Source organism: Volvox carteri (genome assembly GCF_000143455.1).
Source record: "Volvox carteri f. nagariensis unplaced genomic scaffold VOLCAscaffold_4, whole genome shotgun sequence".
Taxonomy (NCBI): domain Eukaryota; kingdom Viridiplantae; phylum Chlorophyta; class Chlorophyceae; order Chlamydomonadales; family Volvocaceae; genus Volvox; species Volvox carteri.
In genome coordinates, this window is record NW_003307547.1 from 890,329 (window position 1) to 910,953 (window position 20,625).

Sequence of the window (20,625 nt, forward strand, 5' to 3'; positions counted from 1 at the left end):
TCCCCAACGTACCCAACAGACTCCGGGGAGGGGTCTCATCTCCCGTTGCTTTTCTGTCTTCCTTCCTGCCTTTCCTTCTCGTCCCTCGTCCCTCGCGCTCCCTCACTACATCCCTTCAAATCATCCCCACTGCCCCCCCGGGGGCTGCTGCTCGGCCCTGACGCCCTCACAGCTTGCTAATGGCCAGGTCCATGACCTCGACCAGGAAGTCCGCATCCTGGCGGCTGAAGCACATTGGCGGCTTGATGCGAAACACGTTGCCGTGCAGGCCCCCCTTGCCCATCAGCACACCGAGGTCCTTCATGAACTCCATCACGGTCGCTGTCTCGGCCTTGGCGGGCTCCTGCGGGGGGCGGTATGGGGTTGAGAGCGCGACAAAGCGACGGACCCTGGCACGACCCGGACGCGATTTGGAATCAAATCAAATCAAATACACTCTCCGAAACCACAACCGGCCACAGCGAAAAGCGATTGTTTACGAGCAAAGCGATTAACTGCTATAAGGGAATAAAGTCCCTTTGTCAGGATGTCCATCTCAGCCTAGCTGCCCCCTGCTGCCGCTGCCTCAACGGGACCCCTCCAACCTCTACCCCCCCTGCTGCCGCTGACCTTGGTCTTCCGGTCCTTGACCAGCTCCACCCCCAGCATCAGCCCGGCGCCACGCACGTCTCCGATGATGTCATGTTTCGCCGCCAGCGCCCTCAGTCGCCCCAGCAGGTGCTCCCCCACCTGCCCGCAGTGCTCCTGACGCCGCTCCTGATCCACCACACGCAGTACAGCCCGACCGCCCGCGGAACAAACCGGGTTGCCGCCGTACCTTCACGAAACACACCACAGGGGTGTCGCAGGCGGAGCGTGGGGGGGGGTGAAACGGGGGAAAACGGGGGGAAGGTGGAAATCAGAAGGTGGAACAAGAAGCAAAATTAATCCACTGCCAAGGGGCCGGTCGGGGGTAGATGGCGAGGAAGCGCATACCGCGTTGCGGTGCGCTGTCCTACACAGCCCGACAGCGCTCGGGCAGCGGCCTGCCCCAGGCCCGTCACTTCCTGAAGAGAAAGAACGAACAAGTAATTCCCCCGTACCTCGCGAGGTACATACATACATACATACATACATACATACATACATACATACATACATACATACATACATACATACATACATACAAAGGCACGTACTCCCCCGCCCCTCCCTCCAGCTCTTCTCTCTCCCCGTGTTCCCAGGCGGTTGGTGCCGCTGCTGCTGCTACCCACCATCCCCCTCCACCGCCGCTGCTGCGCCCTCGCCCTCCCTCCCGCCACTTCCCCCCCCCTCCCCTTTCCCCCCCTTACGTGTTGAAGTGCAGCCTGCTGGCCATGGACGCGGCTATCTCCGGCGTGGTGACCACCGCCGCCAGGGGCAGTCCGTTGCCGATACCCTTGGCCAGCGTGACGATGTCCGGCACCACCCCCTGCCGCTGGAAGCCCCAGTAGTGGCCGCCGGTACGACCAAAGCCCGTCTGAACCTCGTCCGCGATGCACACACCGCCGGCGGCTCGGATCATCTGCGGGCGCGGCGGCATGCGTGTACGCGTGAATGTATGTGTATGCGTGTATGTGTAGGCGGGGGGGTTCGAGGTCGGGTCTCATGCGTGCTGTAATGGCGGACGGTGTGCCTGTGAGTGAAAAGGCCGCGCAGGGGCGTTACACCCCCCCTGGTATACCCCCGGAAAGAAACACCATGACAAACACCGCACCACACACACACACACCCCGATACGGTACGCAGATCTCCCACTTGACCTTCTCTCCACCCACCCCCCAATCCACCATCCACTTCCCTTCCACCGCACCGCACACTTCCGCCTCTCCGGTCTTTGGCGTTTCGCAACCAAGACGGCGGCAGTTGTGTCTTTGACTTCTGCGCACCTGTCCCCTTCCCTACCCTGCACCCTTCCATCGGGCCCCCTAATCCCCACCTTGTACACCTCAGGCAAGTAGCCAGTGGCCAGTGGTACGGCACCCCCGACACCCTGAATGGTCTCAGCTACGAAACCCGCCACTCGGCCAGGAGTAGCGGAGGAAATAAGATCTGCCACGTCAGCAGCGTAGCGCGGGCCGTCGTCGCCGTACGGCCCTCGGTACGGATCCGGGTTCAATGCGTGGTGGTAGCCAAAGCCCTGTGAAAGGGTGACGCGCGGTGAGGGTGTTGGTGAGCACGAGGGGTGTTGGTGAGCACGAGGGGTGTTGGTGAGCACGAGGGGTGTTGGTGAGCACGAGGGGTATTGGTGAGCACGAGGGGTATTGGTGAGCACGAGGGGTGTTGGTGAGCACGAGGGGTGTTGGTGAGCACGAGGGGTGTTGGTGAGCACGAGGGGTATTGGTGAGCACGAGGGGTATTGGTGAGCACGAGGGGTGTTGGTGAGCACGAGGGGTGTTGGTGAGCACGAGGGGTGTTGGTGAGCACGAGGGGTATTGGTGAGCACGAGGGGTATTGGTGAGCACGAGGGGTGTTGGTGAGCACGAGGGGTATTGGTGAGCACGAGGGGTGTTGGTGAGCACGAGGGGTGTTGGTGAGCACGAGGGGTATTGGTGAGCACGAGGGGTATTGGTGAGCACGCCACGAAAGCTGCTGATGCACAACTTGCCCTAGACTGCCGGCACTGGCCCACGCTCCTTCCCGCGCTCTTTCCACCCCTTTCTTCCCCCCTCCCTGCCGCAGTTGCGGCTGGCGGTGATGACATGCGTTCGTCTGACCGCCTCCTCCTGGCCCCCCCTCCTTTCCTCCCCCCCACCCCGCCGTTGAACGATTTCGGCAGTCAGCATCTACTTACCTGCCAAAGCACGTCCCGGCGGAAATCCCCTCTAAATTGGCTTTCTAAGGGGTATTTCCCCACTTCCCCGTTCCCCCCCCGGCAGGCACGCAGATCCCATGACACCCCCCCGGCCCCACCACCTGCGGCATGGGTTGCTTCCAGGTGTGCTGTCCGCAGGTGCCCATGGTGCCGATGCTCATTCCGTGGTAGGCGTTACGCAGACAGATCATGTCCCAGTTGCCCGTGTACAGGCGAGCCAGCATGATGGCCATGTCGTTGGCCTCACTGCCCGAGTTCACAAAGTAAACCACCTAGGGGGCGGGCCAGGGGGGGGCCAAAGGGGGGAAATGATGGTGATATGCAAGGAGGAGGGAGAACGGGAGCGAGGGGGCCAGGGGGGCGAGAGCAGGCGGCCCCAGGAGGCAGCGAGTATGGAGGATAGCAGCTGGTCGTGGAGAGCAAGCTAAGCGTAACCACATGGATATGGGCCGGTGGGGGGTTAAGGGAAAGGGAAGGCGGAAACTGTTGTGTTTTGAGGGGAAGGTGCCTGAAGGGGTGGTGTCTCACCTTCAGGTTGCCTGGCATCCGGTCCGCGAGCTCTTTGGCGTATTCGGCAATTTGGTTGTTCAGGTAGATGGTGGTGGTGTGCTGCAGAAGCTGATTCTGATGGTTGATGGCTTCCGTCACGGCTGGGTGGCAGTGCCCAACGCTCACCGTTACGATGCCAGCAAAGGCCTGGGCGAGGTAATAGGTTGACAATTTCGGGTAATTGCAAGCATGCCGTAATAAAAGAGCAAATTTTGAAGGGGAACAACGGATTGGCCATGGTGAGGATGCACCCCATCAAGTACAGTTTCACCAAGAAGCGGTAACATGACATGGTCTTACGTCCAAGTAGCGTCGTCCACGCTCATCGTAGAGGTACTGCATCTTGCCTTCGACAATCATGACAGGCTTCTTAAAGTGTAGGAAGAGCGCTGCAGTCAGTTGGTGCGACGTCATCCGGAGTCAGCGCGATCCACTAGGGTTTACGTCCCACTGCAGACGATCGTGGCATTACGCGAGCTTACAAGGACTCAAATACTGCTTTCGTAACGCAAGCACCTCCTCAGCAGACGGGCCTGTGTATGGTGCTGGGGTGTGCGCGAAATCAGGCAACCGAGGCGTTGTTGCCGAGTCGACAGCCGGCATCGATGACATAAGAGCACGACAGCCATTTACAACTTGGCTTAACACGCTGCGGCCTAACAATCCACTTCCACCAGTCACTCCAAGGGCTTCCCTAATAACACGGGCCATTATGGTATTAACGTCGTAAAGTAGTAAAGCAGCAAGAGGTGCGTAGGAGCATCCAGCAACTTTACAGGTGAGCACAGGGATGCTGAAGGCGTAATGCAACATTAACTTTAATGTTCCGTACATATTCCGAAATCAGGCGCTGCACTCCTGAAAGCAACCTGAGTCAAGGCCAGAGCTAAAAGGTCCCAAAAACAATTCCTCAATCCGTTTCAATAAGCAGATCTATTACTCCTTGCAGCGACTCATCCTAAGGATTCAGGCATGCCATGTCACAAGCAAGCAAGCCATGCAATAATGAACAGAAATCATTCTAAGGAAATTATAGATCTTAGAAAAATAATATCATATTTTGCGTTTACCGAAACCTAGTTCCGTGCAAACTACAGACGGACAGGAACCACCAGCCAAGACATTTGCCAGGCACCTTTAGCCGCAGCAGCCGACCGCTTAGCCCCAGCTGTGGAGCCCCATCTGCGCTTCCAGCCTCAGTAGTTCTTCGCACGTATCCACCATATCCTGAATTCCCAACGTCGCCCACTGCTGCCGCCAGTCCGCCTCCCAGTCCGCCACCCCATCTCCGCCTCGTAACGCCACACGCCCCGCAACGCCTTGCCCGCCCGGCCCCGCACCCCCCACCGCCCTCCCTTCCCCTCCCTGTCGCTGCTCTGCACCTCCACCGCCGCCCGAGATGCCTCTCTGCTCCCGCAGCCTCGCTGCCTGCTGCCTGCGCCGAGCCCTTGCTGCGGACGCCGCTGAGGTGGTGGGTCCTAGCGCCGCCAGCTCGGCGGGGTCGCAGACACAGGCCGGCAGATCCGGATTATTCACCAGGGCAGCTGCCAGGGCGTTGGATGCGGCCAGGACGGCCCCCTGGACCAGAGCCAGTCGAAAGCGGCTCTCCAGCGGCCTCAGAGCGGCTCTGCATTAGTTGCGTTGCGTTTTGTTGTGTTGTATGGAGGGGCCGGAGAGCGAGGGGGGGGTAGTAATGAACGAAGCGAAAGGTGGGGGAGCTGGGCGGGATGGAAGGACAACATGCGGAAAATGGCGCTGGGAAAGAACAAGGCGAGGGAGGCCATAGCGCCGGCCCCACACACCAATCCTGTATCCCGGCCTGTCCTGGCTGGCGATGTCCATCATCCACGCCCCCCGCGGATACTAGCCCCCTCTACTTGAACCCAAGAAGGCCCAAGAGTCCCCTGGTCAGTCAGCGCAGCCCGACAGCGGCCCACCACCAGAGATCCGTGTCAAGGAAACCCCGGTCTCCACCTCCCCACCTGGGTACCCCTGCTCCCCGCACGTCCAGGAAGTGCAGCTGGGGTGTCTCCAGCAGCAGAGCCACACCGCCTCCCGTGACACGGGTACCTGCCAGGTGCCACCGCTGGATGGATAACCTGGGGGGGAAGAAGGGGGGAAGAAGGGGGGAAGAAGGGGGGAAGAAGGGGGGAAGAAGGGGGGAAGAAGGGGGGAAGACGAACCAAGAACGATTGAAGCTGCTGGGAAGACGGGGGAAGAGAATGGAAACAATGAAATGCGCCGGGGAGCTAAACGGAGCCAAAATGCAGAAAACAGAGAGGCGGGGGGGAGAGGGAGAGTGGGGAGCAACTGCCGGGAGAGGGGTGAAGGGAGGAATCATCACCACGGGGGGTATCATGATCCAACTAAGCAAAGAATCTACTAAGGTGACATCCAAACACACCACCACCACCTCCAACTACTACTACTACTGCTACCGGCGTCAACTGATCAATTCTGGAGGAACTTCCCCACAACTCATTACCGGCATTTGTGAGGACGGGAGGAGACAGGGGGAGAGGGAGAGGGGGTTGCTTATAGATCATGCGAGAGAGGAAAGGGGAAAAGGGGCCCCAAGAGGTCCCCCCCGGGGTGCTGCCACGGCCACTGCCACTACCTAGGCCTTACGGCCTGCACGGTGCCGTACCGTACAGGGCAGGCGCGCCTCTTATCTTTTGCCAGCGGGCCGCTGTACCGAGAGCCATTCCTACCCATGGCAACATGTCACGTGAGTACACTCTCCACTCGTATCGGCTTCTCATCCGATGGAACCGTGCTCGGGTTGCTGAAGTCCCGAGCGCCGCCACTATCCCCCTCTCCCCCCCCTGTCCCCCTTGTCGCATCACACGTCGCTTCAGATTGCACACACCTGGCCGTATCCGGCCCTATCCGGCCCTATCCGGCCTACATTCTAAGGTCGACATGTACCACTGCTACCGTCACAGACCACCACCACCACCACCACCACTATCACCGCTGCACGCACTCGGGCCACGCGGCAGCCTCAGCCGGCGGCGGGGTCCCGTGGCTCCGAGACCAGGCCCTCGCTCGGGCGCCGTACGTTAGCGCCGCCAGTGTGGCGTCCCCCACCGCCGTGTAGTTTAGATTGAGCACCTGCGGAGCGTATGCGTATGTATGTATGTATGTATGTATGTATGTATGTATGTATGTATGTATGTATGTATGTATGTATGTATGTATGTATGTATGTATGTATGTATGTGGCACAAGCTCCCCACCAAACTACACAGCCAGCCCACCAGGGCAAAGGGCTCCCGGAAGGAAGGCTGCGCACTGCCCACTGCCTCTGCCTAAGCCCACCCATCCACTGCCATACCTGCAGCCTGCCCAATGCCGCCAGCACCCCCGCACAGGAGTCGTCCAGCCGCTCCGCGCTGCTCAGGTCCAGCACCCGCAGCCACGGCGCCAAACCCAGGAGCCCCGGGCCCAGGGCGCCCGGCGGCAGCTGCCGACATCCCCTTAGCGCCAGGCAGGTCAGCTGGAGGGGCCCGTCCTCATGAACCTGGGCCGGCGGCCAGGGGCTTGCGTCTCCTCCTGGGGCCACGGTGCCGGCGGCGGCTGCAGCGGCGGCGGCGGGTTCCACCACGGCGCCGTTACCTGGCGGGCACTGCCGAGCTGATGGATGCGTGGGAACAGGCAGCGGCGGCGGCAGGGCGGCTGGAGGCAATGGCGGTGACGTCGGTGGTGACGTCGGTGGTGGTACCTTCAAGAAGGTGAGGTCCGTCATCCAGGCGGCCCCGTACAGCTCCAGATGTCGCAGCTGTGAAGCGACCAGGTGCAGCTGGGACAGGGCGCGGCAGGTGCGGGGCTGAAGAACGGACAGACGAAGCTGCCGGACCTGCCTGCGTGCGGGTGTGGGTGTGGGTGTGGGTGAGGTTATGGGTGCGCGCTGGGGTGAGGGCAGCTCGCAAGCGTAGGTTAAGAAAACAGGTAGGAAAGGCCGGGGCCCGCGAGGTACAGGAATAAGGGGTTGAGACCTGTAGCGCCGTGTTGAAGATTTTGAAATCGGCCTCAGACCCGACGCCGCCACACACACACACACACACACACACACACACACGCGCGCGCGCATGTGCCGAGCCGTCAACCCGCCTCGAACCTCCGCTCCGCACTGCCCACTGTTCCCAACGCTGCTTCCCAGCCCTGCAGGTGGCTGAGGCGGCGCACCCCTCCCCCCCTCAAGTCTCACCACTCCTCCGCGAAGGCCTGGAGCACAAGCAGGTGGCGCAGCAGGGCGGCATGGTCCTTTGGAACGACCTGGAGCCTGAGGTGCGGGCCCAAACCGAGTCTTGGAGACTGAGCATGTGTGTATGTGTATGTGTATGTGTAAGCGGAACCAGCGCTTACGGCATGAGACTTGTACTTGTGTAACGGAGCATGGTTGGTGAGCCACAGCACGAGGCGCAGGAAGCCATGACGATGTAACGGCAAATGATGCTATGGTATATTGTCAGCGAGGAGAACGGAAGGGAAGCATGCTTTAAGGAATTGCGTTAAGGAAACGTGCTGTATGCGTTTGTAAGGTTTGTCGACATGGGAGCTGCATGGCGGCACCGTACCGAACATCCTCCCGGGGACCACAGGATAGGATGGGGGCGCGATCCGGACTGCTTGCCTTGCCCTGTAGAGCTCATAGATCCTGGACAACAGCTCCGGCTCGGTTATGTCAGCTGGAAAATGAGCTGCGCGTGGCAGATTGCGGAAAGGTGGACAGCTTTGCGTGGTTCACGCACCGGAGGTGTGGTGTGCGCGACCGTATGCATACATTACTTAGGAGATTTTGATGGCTTCTTGTGTACTGGGAAATGGCGTGTGAAAAATATAGCTAGCGAGTGCTTGCCAGGTCTGGATACTGTAAAGCGGGGGAGCAATCGGGTTTGCCAGGTCCCTGAGCCTGAGAATGGGAAATCGGCATTACCTGGAATTACGCCACGCAGCAGTTCTTCAGCTAAAACACGACAGCAGAGATCGACGAGTGCGTACAGAGTCATTCGGAACGTCGTTCAGTTGTTGAACTGTTGAAGTTTGTTGCAACCAAAAGCTGCTGGAAAGGTACATCTTCAAATTCACGCCTCTAGCCGAAAACGTGTTAGGTTACTTCTTATTATTTAGGATTACCCCAAGCCCTAGAATGCGCAAGATGCGCTTTGCCTGACTCAGCCGCGCCGCCTGTCGTCAAGGAGCTGGACCGGTGCAGGTCGTGGACTAATAAGAGTAAATCACATAGGTTTCACATCTCTAGGTTAGGCTAAGCAGGAATGGCGCTTCCGGCGCCCGTGGCCATTGTGGGCTTGAGCTGCTTTGTTATCCTCTTGGTGGAGGTTCTGACCGTACTGTTTGTATCTAATTCATCGGGTTTCAAGCGTATCGTCGCAGATATTGATCGCACCAGCAAGGTAAATCATACACTCTGATCTCTTCCAGGGCACGTTGGCTAGCTAGAGATTGGGGGAACTGGAGCTATCATATAGCGGTGGAGGGAAGTGGGGCGCCTGGCAGCTGTACCCTTTGTGTGCGAAACACCCCTCATACCCTGCGTCCCTTGGGACTTAGAGCCTGTGCTGTGCTACCGTCCAGGCTCCTGCTTTGAATCCACTTCTGTAATCCACCTATAATCTCGTTGGCACTGTGCATACGCCTGCAGGAGCTTGAGCGCCTAGCCTCCGCTGGGGCTGCATCAACGACATCTGCACAGAAGAAACGCGAGCGCGCGCTAGAGGTACAGCTCACGTACATGAGCCGTGACTTCTTCTACTACCGCATGAAGCAGTACGCTATCATGAGCGTGTCGCTGGCAACCATGTTCTACGTCCTGCGTACCTGGTACATGGGCAAGTCGGTCGCGAAGCTGCCTTTCGCTCCCATGTTCCCCTTCTCCCGGCTAGCACACCAGTGGCTGGAGAAGCCGGGGGCCAATGACTGCAGGTAGTACCGTTATCGCTGCTGTGAGGATTTCGGGGAGCCGTTTGCTGCGGTACTGGGCTAGCATGGGGTTGGAGCTATGAACCGGCCGCTGTACGGGTAGGGGTGTACGATTTGCAACTTGTTCTTGTGCAACTGGGTCTAGCTCGCCGCAGGTTACTTAACTCAAGGAAGTCTTTCTCGCTCTGTGCGTTCCCGCCTGGTCCCTACAGTTTCATGTTCCTTTACGTCATCTGCAACATCGGAATTAAGCCCAACATCGCCAAGCTCATGGGCACGCAGCTTCCAGCAAACGTGCAGAAAGCGACGGACATGCAGAGCATGACGTCACGCTTCGCAAAACTGACGACCGGGAGGGGAGTTTAGACGGTCACGTGGTTAGGTTTTGTGCGTACGCTAGGGGCACCGGTGCATTCAGGCTGGGGCTTTCAGGCGGGAGAGGGAGAGGGTAATTGCTAGGTGCTGGCTTGTTTGTGCGAATGGTGGCTTTTTACCCTTCTGCCTTAATAGGATGGTTGTCCGGGTACAGAGAATTGCTTAAGCGCCAAGTGAGCACTGGCTGCGTCAAGGTGTTTTGGGTTTGCTTAATGTTCGTCGGAGACTGTTTGAAAACTGACTGCCCAGTTCCGTCCCCAGTTCCTTTTCCCCCCGAAGAAGGCACGGGTGCTGTCCGCCTCGATTGACACTGAACAGCCATTACGAAGGCCCAGGACAGGGTTTTTCCAGCCATCCCCAGAGGAAAAAAATCACCTTATTAAGGGGCGATGCGATACCCAGGTGCATTTCGTAGGGTTCCTGCAAGCTGTTGGAAATGGCCAATTGGAAAACGAGATGCGACATGCCGGCGTGGTTGCATAGCTGGGCGTGCTTTCTGCAATGCTCTTTGTTAAAATATGGACTGGCATCTAGACCATCCGGAAAACCAATGATGTACGGGTCACCGTACAATATACGTTTCCCAATTTAGACATGGCAGCGAACTTATCCAACGTCTTTCAGTGCAGACAATGTAATTGCCCACAGAAATACAGCAAAGCAGGCAAAGCCGTTTCTGTCAAGCGTAAAGAACATTCTAGGGCGGCGTTAGGGCGGCTGAGCCATGAGCGGCGACCGTAAGCGAAAATTAGAGTTAACAGAGGAAGACTCAGGACGCAAGAGGCCTGGGCCACCTGGTGACGTTCCAGCCGTCAACCCCTTCACAGGGCGCCCTTACAGCCAGCGGTATTATGATATCCTGGCAAAGCGGCACGGCCTGCCTGTTTGGCAGGCCAAAGATGAGTTTGTCGATATGATTAATAATCACCAAACGACGGTTCTCGTGGGCGAGACGGGCAGCGGCAAGACTACTCAGATTCCGCAGTTCATTGCTGAGGCTGGCTATACCGCAAACCGCAAGATGGTGGCATGCACCCAGCCAAGAAGGGTGGCCGCGATGTCCGTTGCTCGTCGTGTAGCTGAAGAAATGGATGTTGTCCTCGGCGAGGAGGTCGGGTACTCCATCCGTTTCGAGGAGTGCTCCGGGCCGAAGACGTGCGTGAAGTTCCTTACCGACGGTATGCTCTTGCGAGAGGCTATGACGGATCCGTTGCTGGAGCGCTACTCGGTCATCATCCTGGATGAGGCACACGAGCGCACGCTGGCGACGGACGTGTTGTTCGGCCTGCTTAAAGAGGTTCGTTGCGTGCAGCCTGGGGTACGTTGTCACCTTATTGTGAAGGCTTGCGTGGATCTCGAGGCGAGTTGCCAGGGGTGGAGGTTAGCTTATCGTGTGCTCGGGGTCGTCGAGGGTGGGGCAATACCTCCGACCAGCATGCATGCATGTCTCGCGTGCCACGACTTGGCTTGGCTCGTTAGTCTCTGTCGCCCATGAACTGACGAGAAGGATTGTAGAAGCAATGGAATGGGTAAAAGTCCGCTTACTACCAGACGCTCTTCGACCTCGGCCGTGCACCGTTAAGAAAACACCCGCTGCGTGCGTTTCTGGCTTCAACCCACTCACACACGACAGATTCTTAAGCAGCGAAAGGACCTGAAGCTAGTGGTTATGAGTGCTACCCTCGAAGCTGAGAAGTTCCAAGGCTACTTCCTGGACGCACCCCTCATGAAGGTGCCAGGTCGCCTACATCCCGTGGAGATTTTCTACACGCAGGTGAGCAAGAGGGTTTGTGGCTGGGCCGGATAACATTCAGCTTGTTAAGCTGGATAGACGGCTTCATTTTCAGCACTTCCTGTCTCGCACTGTCCTGTTCTCACTCCCCACCACAACCTGTGAGAACTGTTCCTGTCACCACCACCTTGCCACCTCTGCGTTCAGGAGCCTGAGCGCGATTACCTGGAGGCCGCCATCCGCACGGTGGTTCAGATTCACGTGTGTGAGCCTCCGGGCGATGTGCTGCTCTTCCTGACGGGTGAAGAGGAGATCGAGGACGCGTGCAGGAAGGTTACCAAGGAGCTGACCGGAATGGGCGATAAGGTCGGACCCGTGAAGGTGCTGCCGCTGTACTCGACGCTGCCCCCGCAGCAGCAACAACGTATCTTCGAGCCGGTGGGTTGCCATGCACAAAGATGTTTGGCGAGAGGATGGCGCCGGCAGGAGGAGGGGCGGGGTAAAGACGTCATAGCTTCGGGCCAGCGCGATTAGACCTTGCACACACCCTGTTGCACAGACTGACGGCTGCTATTCTTGGACACTGCATGGACGGCGGCGCATCACATGGCACTCGTGCACCAGTAGGTGTTACGGCTTTCAGCTGCAGCAGTGCGGGCCACGACACAATGACCAAATGGGGTGCAGAAATCTCTGCATGACTTGTTTTGAAAACGTTCTTCGCTTCTGTTTCGTTGCGTGCGACAGGCACCGCCACCCGCGCGCGAGGGAGGTCCGGCTGGGCGCAAGATAGTCATCTCAACCAACATCGCCGAGACGTCTCTAACCATTGACGGTATTGTTTATGTGATTGATCCGGGTTTCGCCAAGCAAAAGGTCTACAACCCCCGCATTCGCGTCGAGTCGCTGCTCGTGTCGCCTATCTCGCGGGTGAGATTGGAACCTGATACAGGGCTTTCCTTAGGGTGGTGACCGCTGCCAGGGCTTTTTGTTATAGGTTATGTTACCCAAGATAGGTTGGCTTTATGTAAGGTGTATGCTTCGGGTAGGCTCGTGCTGCGTTTGGTATATGTGCAATAGCTTTGGCCCAGAACCAACCCTGCAGTCTCACAGTCTGATATGCTGTGCCTTTGCAGGCTTCGGCCCACCAGCGAGCAGGTCGTGCCGGCCGAACGCAACCGGGCAAGTGCTTCCGGCTCTACACGGAGGCCTCCTTCAAGAAGGACCTACAGGAGCAGACGTACCCGGAGATTCTGCGTTCCAACCTAGGCAGCGTTGTATTGCAACTCAAGAAGCTGGGCATCGACGATCTGGTACGGCCCTTTAGTCGTGTGTGGTGGTTTAGATGGATACCACGATCGGATATAATTGCTTGGGGCAGTTTCGGGGCTTGCGGTAATATCTACTTCTACATGCCGCCACGCCCTAGCTACAGCTACGCGTGGATGGTGGACTTTACGGTCACTTGTCATGTTTTGCCCTCGTTCTCTCCTTCAGGTCGCCCTAGGCAAATTGCTGCGGCATTGTGCATATATGAGCCTGCATTAGGTAGTACAGTGACTAGACGGATTCGTTGCTGTGAGGATATCTTCATTCCTCGTCCTGATTTACCTTGATGATCAGTATGACAAGCATATATCTGAGCAACGTTGCCGAGATCTTTGTAATTTGCAATGGGGTTCCCGCGTTCTGCGCGGAGATTACTGCTGCGGTCGTGGGCGATGGCATTTGCATTTCCACTGTGTCTCATCGTTTCGCCGCTGTGTTGCTGTGAGGATATCTACATTCCTCGTCCTGACATAGGCTGATGATCGTTTTGACAAGCATATATCTGAGCAACATGGCCGAGACTACAGTCTTTCAGAGTTGGCATTCAGGCGTTGTGCACGGCAAGCATGGGTCGGTTTGCCGGGGTTGGCATGTACCCCTCCACTATTGCCTCAGCCTCGGGGACTTTCATTGCTGTGATGAAAATTTCATTCCTCGTCCTGAGTTCATGATGTAAAAATTTGAAGACAAGCTTATGTTTGAGCAATGAAATCTTGAGGCGGTGCAATGGCTGGAATTACTGGACTTGCTGGTGCATTAGGTTCAACCCTATCTCCATGTCGCAGGTGCACTTCGACTTCATGGACCCGCCCGCACCCGAGACTCTCATGCGCGCACTGGAGCTCCTCAACTACCTGGGCGCCATGGACGACGACGGCAACCTGACGCCCGTGAGTTGGAGCTATGCCTATAGCACTGGAACCGGAACCGTCGGCAGGTGGCCTAGCCATCGGAAGCGCCCCCCTTTGGGGCGCCTTTGTCGTGCGCTTGGCCATGTCACTCTTCTTTTGAGGCTCCATATGGGGCTGTTGCTGCTCGTTGGTTGGACTCCGGCTTTGTGCGGGTTTGCACGGCAGGAGCTTCAGTTTTTGACTAAGCTGCAAAACGGTTTGTTGGTCGGGAGTGTTGGAGCTTTTCTGTTGGTTGCGTGTTCTGTTAAGGAGATCATGTTTGGTTGTGAGGGGCTTTCCATAGATCCAGACACTAAATGCGTGCTTGCCCATTATGGGGCAGTATTTTTTTCGGCCCTGACTTGTTGTTACCATGCGAAGATGAAAGGCAACGAGATCTGTGTTGATCCTATTCAGCTAGCTTCTTTTCCTTGGATTGTTGGGGCACATTTACATTTGTCTGTTTGCCCGTGGCGCAGGGCTCAGCGCCTCGCGTAGGCTTCAGTCCCGTCCGGGCCTCGCTTGCCCTGCCGTGCAGGCTCCCTTTCTCAGCTGTTCATGCCGCATCTTGCTCTTTTCTCTTGCGCAAAGCGGGCTGTCGATGTGTCCCTCATCTTGCACAATGTTGTCTTCCGCGCTGCTGGCATGTACCCTCTGTTTGGCGCCCCGGCTTATTGCTCTGGACCCGCGGGGTTCACCTTTACCGCCGCTAATGTCTTAACCTCGCTGAGCCCCGTCCCGTGAATGCATCTCGTATTTGCTGCTTTGGATGGTCCTGTCGGGCCATTCATTTCCTGCTCGCCTTACTGTGGCGGGCAAATACAACAGATCGGCAGCATCATGTCGGAGTTTCCGCTCGACCCCCAGCTGGCCAAGATGCTTGTCGCATCGCCCGAGTTCAGGTGCTATAGGCGGCGCGCCGGGCCAGGGAGGGTGATTAGAGTGGGTGACAGAGGGTTCGACACCTCAGCATGCGGCCTAAACGTATGCCCACGGCGGTAGTCTTTTTAGGCGGGGCCGCTGTGGCGCAGAGTTTGTGTACGATATCGCTGAGTGGTGTATGTTGTTATCCTCTTCGCCTCTCGCCTGCCTTGGCCACAACTCACCTGTGCTGCCCTCCCTCGTTACTGTTTCGATGGGACACCTCATACCTGCACTGCACACGCGAAACTGCACGCATATTCACGCCCACAATGCAATTGCACGCACGCGCACGTATGCACGCGTCTCCGCGTCTTGCACTCGCACTGCACGCCATCCGCTGCGTTATCGTCGCGCGGTCGTCCACGCGTGGAATGGCGCGGCGCTGCTGGTATCCTTGGCGCCTCTTGCGACTGGACTTGGACGACGGCCTCCAGGTGTTCAAATGAAATTTTGTCGATCGCGGCCATGCTTTCGTCACCAAACGTGTTCCTGCGACCGCGCGAAGCGGCCAAGGCTGCTGATGAGGCCAAGGCGCGTTTCACCCACGTTGACGGTGAGTGAAAGGGTCGTTGGGGCTACTTGCATGTACCTCTGGTTCGCTCAAAGTGATATGCGCAGGGCTGAACTGGGCCAGCTGCAACCGCTGGTTGCAGCCAGTCAATGGGCCATATACGCGTTATTTTGTTTGCAGCGTCACGGCAGACTGGGTTCCTTTCAACACGATGCTTGGCTTGGTTCCGTGCTTTCCCCAGGTGACCACCTCACCATGCTCAATGTTTACCACGCCTGGAAGAGCCACAACGAGGACCCGAACTGGTGCTATGAACATTTTCTCAACTACCGCTCGTTGAAGTCTGCGGACAGCGTTCGCACCCAGTTGGTAGGTGGGAAGCGAGCTAGATGTAGATGCATCCCCGTCACCTGGTTCATCGATGACCGCTGTCCGGATGTCGTTGATAATTCGGTTTCCTGACGTATTACCGTAACTGACCTAAATTTCTGTGCATCTCCGTTGCAGGTGCGTATTTGCACACGCATGAACCTGCGGTTGTTGAGCACTCCCTACGAGGACAAGAACTACTACCTCAACATACGGAAGGCTGTTACCGCTGGCTACTTTATGCAGGTATGTCCACGGGAGCTGCATGCAACGGCACTATGGAAGGGGGGTTTGAGGCTCTGGTACTACGGTGCCGTCATGGCCATTCCGCGAAGCTGCTCGAGTGCTCTAATCAACTGCTAAGCGATACTGCATGGCATGGCTATGCTCACGTGTGGGGTCTGTTTGTCGCAATGTGCGCTTATGGCACGATGCTTTTTGGACTGCAGGTGGCGCACCTGGCCCGCCAGGGCCAGTATCTGACGGTGAAGGACAACCAGGTGGTACACCTGCATCCTTCCACATGCCTTGACCACAAACCCGAATGGTAAGTGCAAACAGAAGCGTATGTGCTTAGGGTGTTTTTTGCGAGGCCTGGTGGCGGCAAAAGGGCTCGACTCTTATGAATTTGCACATTTGGGCGAAAGCTGATGAAGTGCTCGCCGTCATCCGTGTGTTGCAGGGTTTTGTACCAGGAGTTCGTGTTGACGACCAAGAATTACATCCGTACGTGCCTCGACATTAAGGGGGAGTGGCTGGTGGACATCGCCCCTCACTATTTCGACCTGGAGAACTTCCCTAAGGGGGATTGCCAGCGCGCGTTGGATCGGTTGTATGCCAAGAAGGAAAAAGACAAGTCCGAACGCTTTTAACGCGCCCGTTAAGTATGCTAAAAAGGATGGCTGAGCGGAGAGAAGGATGCGAAAGGAGAAATGATGCGTGGGCTTTAAGCATGGGGCACGTTGCTGGGCAGCGGGTAGTGGACAACCTTGGCATCGCATGCTGTTGTTTACAAATTGCATGCTCGTAGAGCATACGTCATGGCCATGCGTATTTGGTGGGGCGTGTTTGCATGAGTATAGAGCAGGCAGGTAAGTACTGGCAGGGAAGCGGTGTGTGAGTGACGCGGCTGGATGGTGCCCGGCGAGGGGACTGCTCTGCTGGGTTGCGCGAGGTGGTTTATCATTTTCTGCAGCGCGTTTACATGAACGCGAGTGATGTCGGGCGAGCGCCAAGTGCTAGCGGGACCATTGGATATTGCTTGTGTATTGTTCTTTAGGTACTTGGTAACAAGGTATGCTTTACACTTGCCTTAACACCTCTGGGTTAAGAATCACATCTACAGTATTGTGGACGTTGGTCCGTATACATGACTGCCGCCTCGGCAGTTTCCCCAAACAAACAATGTCCATCTGGTGGCACTGACTTAAAGTTTTGACACGTACTTAGTCGACGTGGCAACCTTGCATTGAACGCACTCTCTGGACGTTCATAAATGTACGACATGAGCAAACAATGGTCATGAACAAATGCAAGCCTGTTTTGCCGCGATAAATTCACTGTAAATTCACGTACATGTTCACAGGTACCAGCTTAACCTTGCTATATCACGCAGCCTGCAGTACATTATACATCCTGCTGCCTTTTTCAACCTTCACAAGTCGGGTACATGTACAACTCCCAGCCGGAAAAGCCTTATAGCTCCACTTTCTCCTTGTGTGCGTCCGGCTTTTCGATCAGATGCGGGATATAATCATGGGGGATTTTACCCACAAATGCAGAAGCTGCCTCTGGGTGGCCCGCCTGCAGTACAACAGTGGCGTGGCAGTGAGCTTAGGGTTTTCCGAGCTGGACGCAAAGGAAACACATACGTACGGCTCTAGACCGCTCACCTTGTGCATCTCCCGCCATTCTAAATAGCGCTTGACTTCAGGGTGCGCCTTCAGTCCCTCCTGCGTTATGCGACAAGGCCACGAGAGAACATGGGAAACACGTCGACCCGGTAAACATATGTATACTCAAATGCCGTACAAAGAGGAGGCATCACTCGTGTGATAATGATATGGATTTAAAAGGAAAGCGGCATGCGTTCGTCCTAAATGCTCCACAGTTAGGCGGTGCTGCAGTACTGCTAATTGGAAGCAGAATGTTGTGTTGCACCAATTACGAATACCTAGCGGCCTATTAATCTACGACTTCTCGTTGCGCATAAAAGTTGCCCCTGGAAATCGTCTTCGGCCATGAGCCGCTTGTCAACACAAGGTCTCGTCAAAGCTTCTACCCAGTGTCTCACTAACCTTATGCTTTTGCTTATGAAGAATGTGCCGAGGATCATGGTCCTTCATAACCTCGTTTATCTGTTCTTCGCTTAGTCCAGCAGTCTGCGACAGAGCCAACGACCATGTACATGTCAGGAAGGACAGTCGCACGAGGACACGCGAATTGCGCAATAAATGACCTTAAGTCCACGCCTCCTGCTATAGATGGAGGCCTCTGTTTGAAGCAAAAGAGCAAGTAAAAACAGAGCAGCCAGTAAGGCACGGGGCGCTGACTTGCATGTGGCCATTCTACGCGTATCTATTGCTTGTTACCGGAACTTTCAAATTAATTTGTTTTAAAAGGTAGAGCGTTTTACAAGAACTGCATGGAAACAAGGGAGGGGCAGTGACATGTTAACCTTGCCATGTTAACCATTTACACATATGCCGTACCAAAAGTTTAGTTCACGTAACGGTAAGCGAAAAGAAGTTACGACGAAACGCACACATTAAGTGTAAGATTAATCTATACGGGCCTCTGTTGTGTGTTCATTATAGGACGCACAATTAAAAAGAGTTCCATTCATTTCTTAACCGGCTGGTTTCTGGATTCGCCCTTCTCAGACGTTTAACTCAAAGATCTTGAAAAGAGGTACATCTAGCTACCTGCCCGTGCTCCTTCATTCCGTGCTACAAGCATGGTCAGAGTCAGCACGGGTGGGCTCTTAACGCTGGCCGGCTTGGTAGGCTTAGTGCACACAACTATTGCGGTGATCCAATGTGCGCGAGGCTTGGACAGCTGTGCTCCAAATTTGCCGCCGTCATTAGCCAACAGCCAGCGTAACTTTAACTGCAGACCGGCAATTGCTGAAGCTTTCTCAGGAGGAGTTTGAGGCGCTGCCGGTAACCATTGTGTTGGAACTCTGCTTTTCCACCGCCGTGGCGGTTCTGGGTACGTGCTGCCGGGGGTTGAGTCATTGGGTGTTGCTCGTATGCCGAGGCTGACTGCAACGAATGGGTGTAGGCGCGTACCTCCTGGCAGGGCCCATCAAGGTAATTGTCATGCCGGCGAAGGGCAGGTGCGAATTCGTTAGAATGGAGGCTCGAGCGAGCGGAGCAACGGTGCTTGGCGATGGGGTAGTAGGCTTCAACCCTCGTTTCCCTGCCTGCAGGAGCATGGATATTGGGTCATTGCGGACTGACTCCATTTCATTCAATATGAGGAGCAGGGCGATGCCGCTCGACATACCTCCGCTGCAGCCCCAATGGGCTAAATGAGCATGCATGAAAGAGCATCATGGGGCAGTCATAATCGTGGGCCAGGGCTGTTGGAAGCAGCTGTTTTTTTTGCGAGCCTCAAAATCAAATGCTGTCCGGTCAGTAACTTGATCAGTAACAAAATTAGGGCAAGCCGTTGTCACCGGACTTGGCAGAATCTGAAAGGGGGCCAACAGGTGTTGGAAGCCTGCGAACGTCTCACATGCTGGTCCCTCGGGCTTTGCCTGCGCTTAGAGTGGGCACGCGTGACAAAATTGCCGCTGGACCTCGTGCCGTTCTGATGTCGTGAACTGTGTCGCAGGCGTCCCGTTGTGATGGCCGATGATTCACGGTACAATGCCGTGCTAGGTTGGTGTGTTGCCGACGGGATGGCATTGTGCCTGAGCGGCTCAGGGTCATGCCTCATGAGTCTCGACAAGGATGACGCCCGACGAGTCGAAAAGCGCTGGCGTTGCGGGTGTTGCTGTAACAACATGCTTAGGTCGTACCCATCCTAGGTTTTCGGCTTGCCAAGCTGTGCTTGCCGGGGGTAGGTCCCAAGGACGGAAAGGCCTTGCTATATTGTTACAAATTCTTGCTGCCTTTTCCATGTCCCAGCGCTGATGGCCCGCCCAGGTCACTGCATATGTGGTGTTCACATTAATGTGGTGTTTGCGGGTTAACCCTGACATGTAGGACGCCATCAATCATCGGTTGTGCGCGGCTTCAGCGCCGTGAGATGGGCCTTCGGTGCCGCCCACTGGGCCGCGAGTAAAGGGGTGGGGTTCCGCATTACTGCGCGGCAGACAATGCAGCAAATTTTGATGGATGGAAGTCATCGCTGATGTGGTGTCGGCCTATTTGTCAGCATGGCGGCAGCTGTACGAGACATTATTCCTTGAGAACCAGGGTTTCCTACAGAACATCATACTGCCGAACGCCATAGAGAGGCCTGAAGGCCGAACGGCGAGATGCGATACTGTGAGGTGCAGCAGGGGATTCCAGACGGATTAGCTTAGGATACTTATGGGGTACTTTGGCGATAGTCGGGAGCTTCAGAAGGACCATGCTGTCGCAGCAAAGAACAGAACAAAGCCGTTCGGGGTAAGAGCTTTCGGCACAGCTTGAAATCTTAAGCTGCACAACGGCGGCGCGGCTTTTGGCAGCTGAACACTACAAAAGGTCTGAAGCTTTGCTGCCGCAGCCTTGTTGGTTAGGCGCACGGTGCATCTTTTGGGAGCGAGAAGCTCTTAAACATCAAGCCCATTCCTTCGTCTTCCTTGACACCTTGGCTCTATGATGGGCCTAACGGGCTTCTTAATAAAAAGCTGAGCACGCAGAAGCGCTGCCGAGCGTGCGCGTTGTACGCTCTGTCCCAGGGTGTCCTGCTCTGTCCTCCGCACGCCCCTGCTTGTATATGTCGCGTGTACGTTTGTATTTCAATCAATGGGAGTCCCCTTTAAGGAATGCTTGCTCGTTTAGGGATAAGCGAGTTGTAAATATTAATTCCAATACAGCCGTCCATTGCCAGCCTTCCATTGCCGGGGCCCCGCAACTTCGACCAGAGCGCAGATGCTTTTCCTACGATGCCTGCCTTACCGTAAGGAACATGGTTAGGAGTCAGCGAGACTCCTTGAAGTACGGATGGAGCCGTA

The 20,625-nt window shown here is 56.2% G+C and overlaps 4 protein-coding genes across 4 annotated transcripts; 2 read left to right on the forward strand and 2 right to left on the reverse strand.

Annotated features, from left to right (window-relative positions):
- Positions 1 to 166: 166 nt before the first annotated feature.
- Positions 167 to 4,659, reverse strand: VOLCADRAFT_79310 (uncharacterized protein; the record flags this gene model as incomplete). Its single annotated transcript, XM_002946862.1, has 8 exons — positions 3,865 to 4,659; positions 3,683 to 3,771; positions 3,362 to 3,529; positions 2,932 to 3,105; positions 1,958 to 2,158; positions 1,332 to 1,543; positions 610 to 817; positions 167 to 343 (listed from the first exon to the last, which is right to left on the reverse strand). Exons 1-8 carry the CDS (start codon positions 4,214 to 4,216, stop codon positions 167 to 169), a joined length of 1,581 nt encoding a protein of 526 aa, XP_002946908.1. The 5' UTR covers positions 4,217 to 4,659.
- A 3,885-nt stretch (positions 4,660 to 8,544) lies between these two features.
- On the forward strand, positions 8,545 to 9,766 carry VOLCADRAFT_109592 (uncharacterized protein). Its single transcript, XM_002946680.1, has 3 exons — positions 8,545 to 8,799; positions 9,048 to 9,328; positions 9,538 to 9,766. Exons 1-3 carry the CDS (start codon positions 8,662 to 8,664, stop codon positions 9,689 to 9,691), a joined length of 573 nt encoding a protein of 190 aa, XP_002946726.1. The 5' UTR covers positions 8,545 to 8,661; the 3' UTR covers positions 9,692 to 9,766.
- Positions 9,767 to 10,330: 564 nt separating this feature from the next.
- splh2 (DEAH-box nuclear pre-mRNA splicing factor) lies at positions 10,331 to 18,098 on the forward strand. The gene is made up of 15 exons (XM_002946681.1): positions 10,331 to 10,997; positions 11,334 to 11,474; positions 11,640 to 11,870; positions 12,180 to 12,362; positions 12,569 to 12,745; positions 13,547 to 13,651; positions 14,480 to 14,553; positions 15,010 to 15,128; positions 15,328 to 15,455; positions 15,594 to 15,701; positions 15,905 to 16,002; positions 16,138 to 17,258; positions 17,348 to 17,407; positions 17,753 to 17,836; positions 17,914 to 18,098. The coding sequence occupies exons 1-12, from the start codon at positions 10,425 to 10,427 to the stop codon at positions 16,325 to 16,327; spliced, it is 2,127 nt and encodes a 708-aa protein (XP_002946727.1). The 5' UTR covers positions 10,331 to 10,424; the 3' UTR covers positions 16,328 to 17,258; positions 17,348 to 17,407; positions 17,753 to 17,836; positions 17,914 to 18,098.
- Positions 18,099 to 18,371: 273 nt separating this feature from the next.
- On the reverse strand, positions 18,372 to 19,562 carry VOLCADRAFT_103153 (uncharacterized protein; the record flags this gene model as incomplete). The annotated part of the gene is made up of 2 exons (XM_002946863.1): positions 18,746 to 19,562; positions 18,372 to 18,672 (listed from the first exon to the last, which is right to left on the reverse strand). The coding sequence occupies exons 1-2, from the start codon at positions 18,997 to 18,999 to the stop codon at positions 18,372 to 18,374; spliced, it is 555 nt and encodes a 184-aa protein (XP_002946909.1). The 5' UTR covers positions 19,000 to 19,562.
- Between the last annotated feature and the right edge of the window lie 1,063 nt (positions 19,563 to 20,625).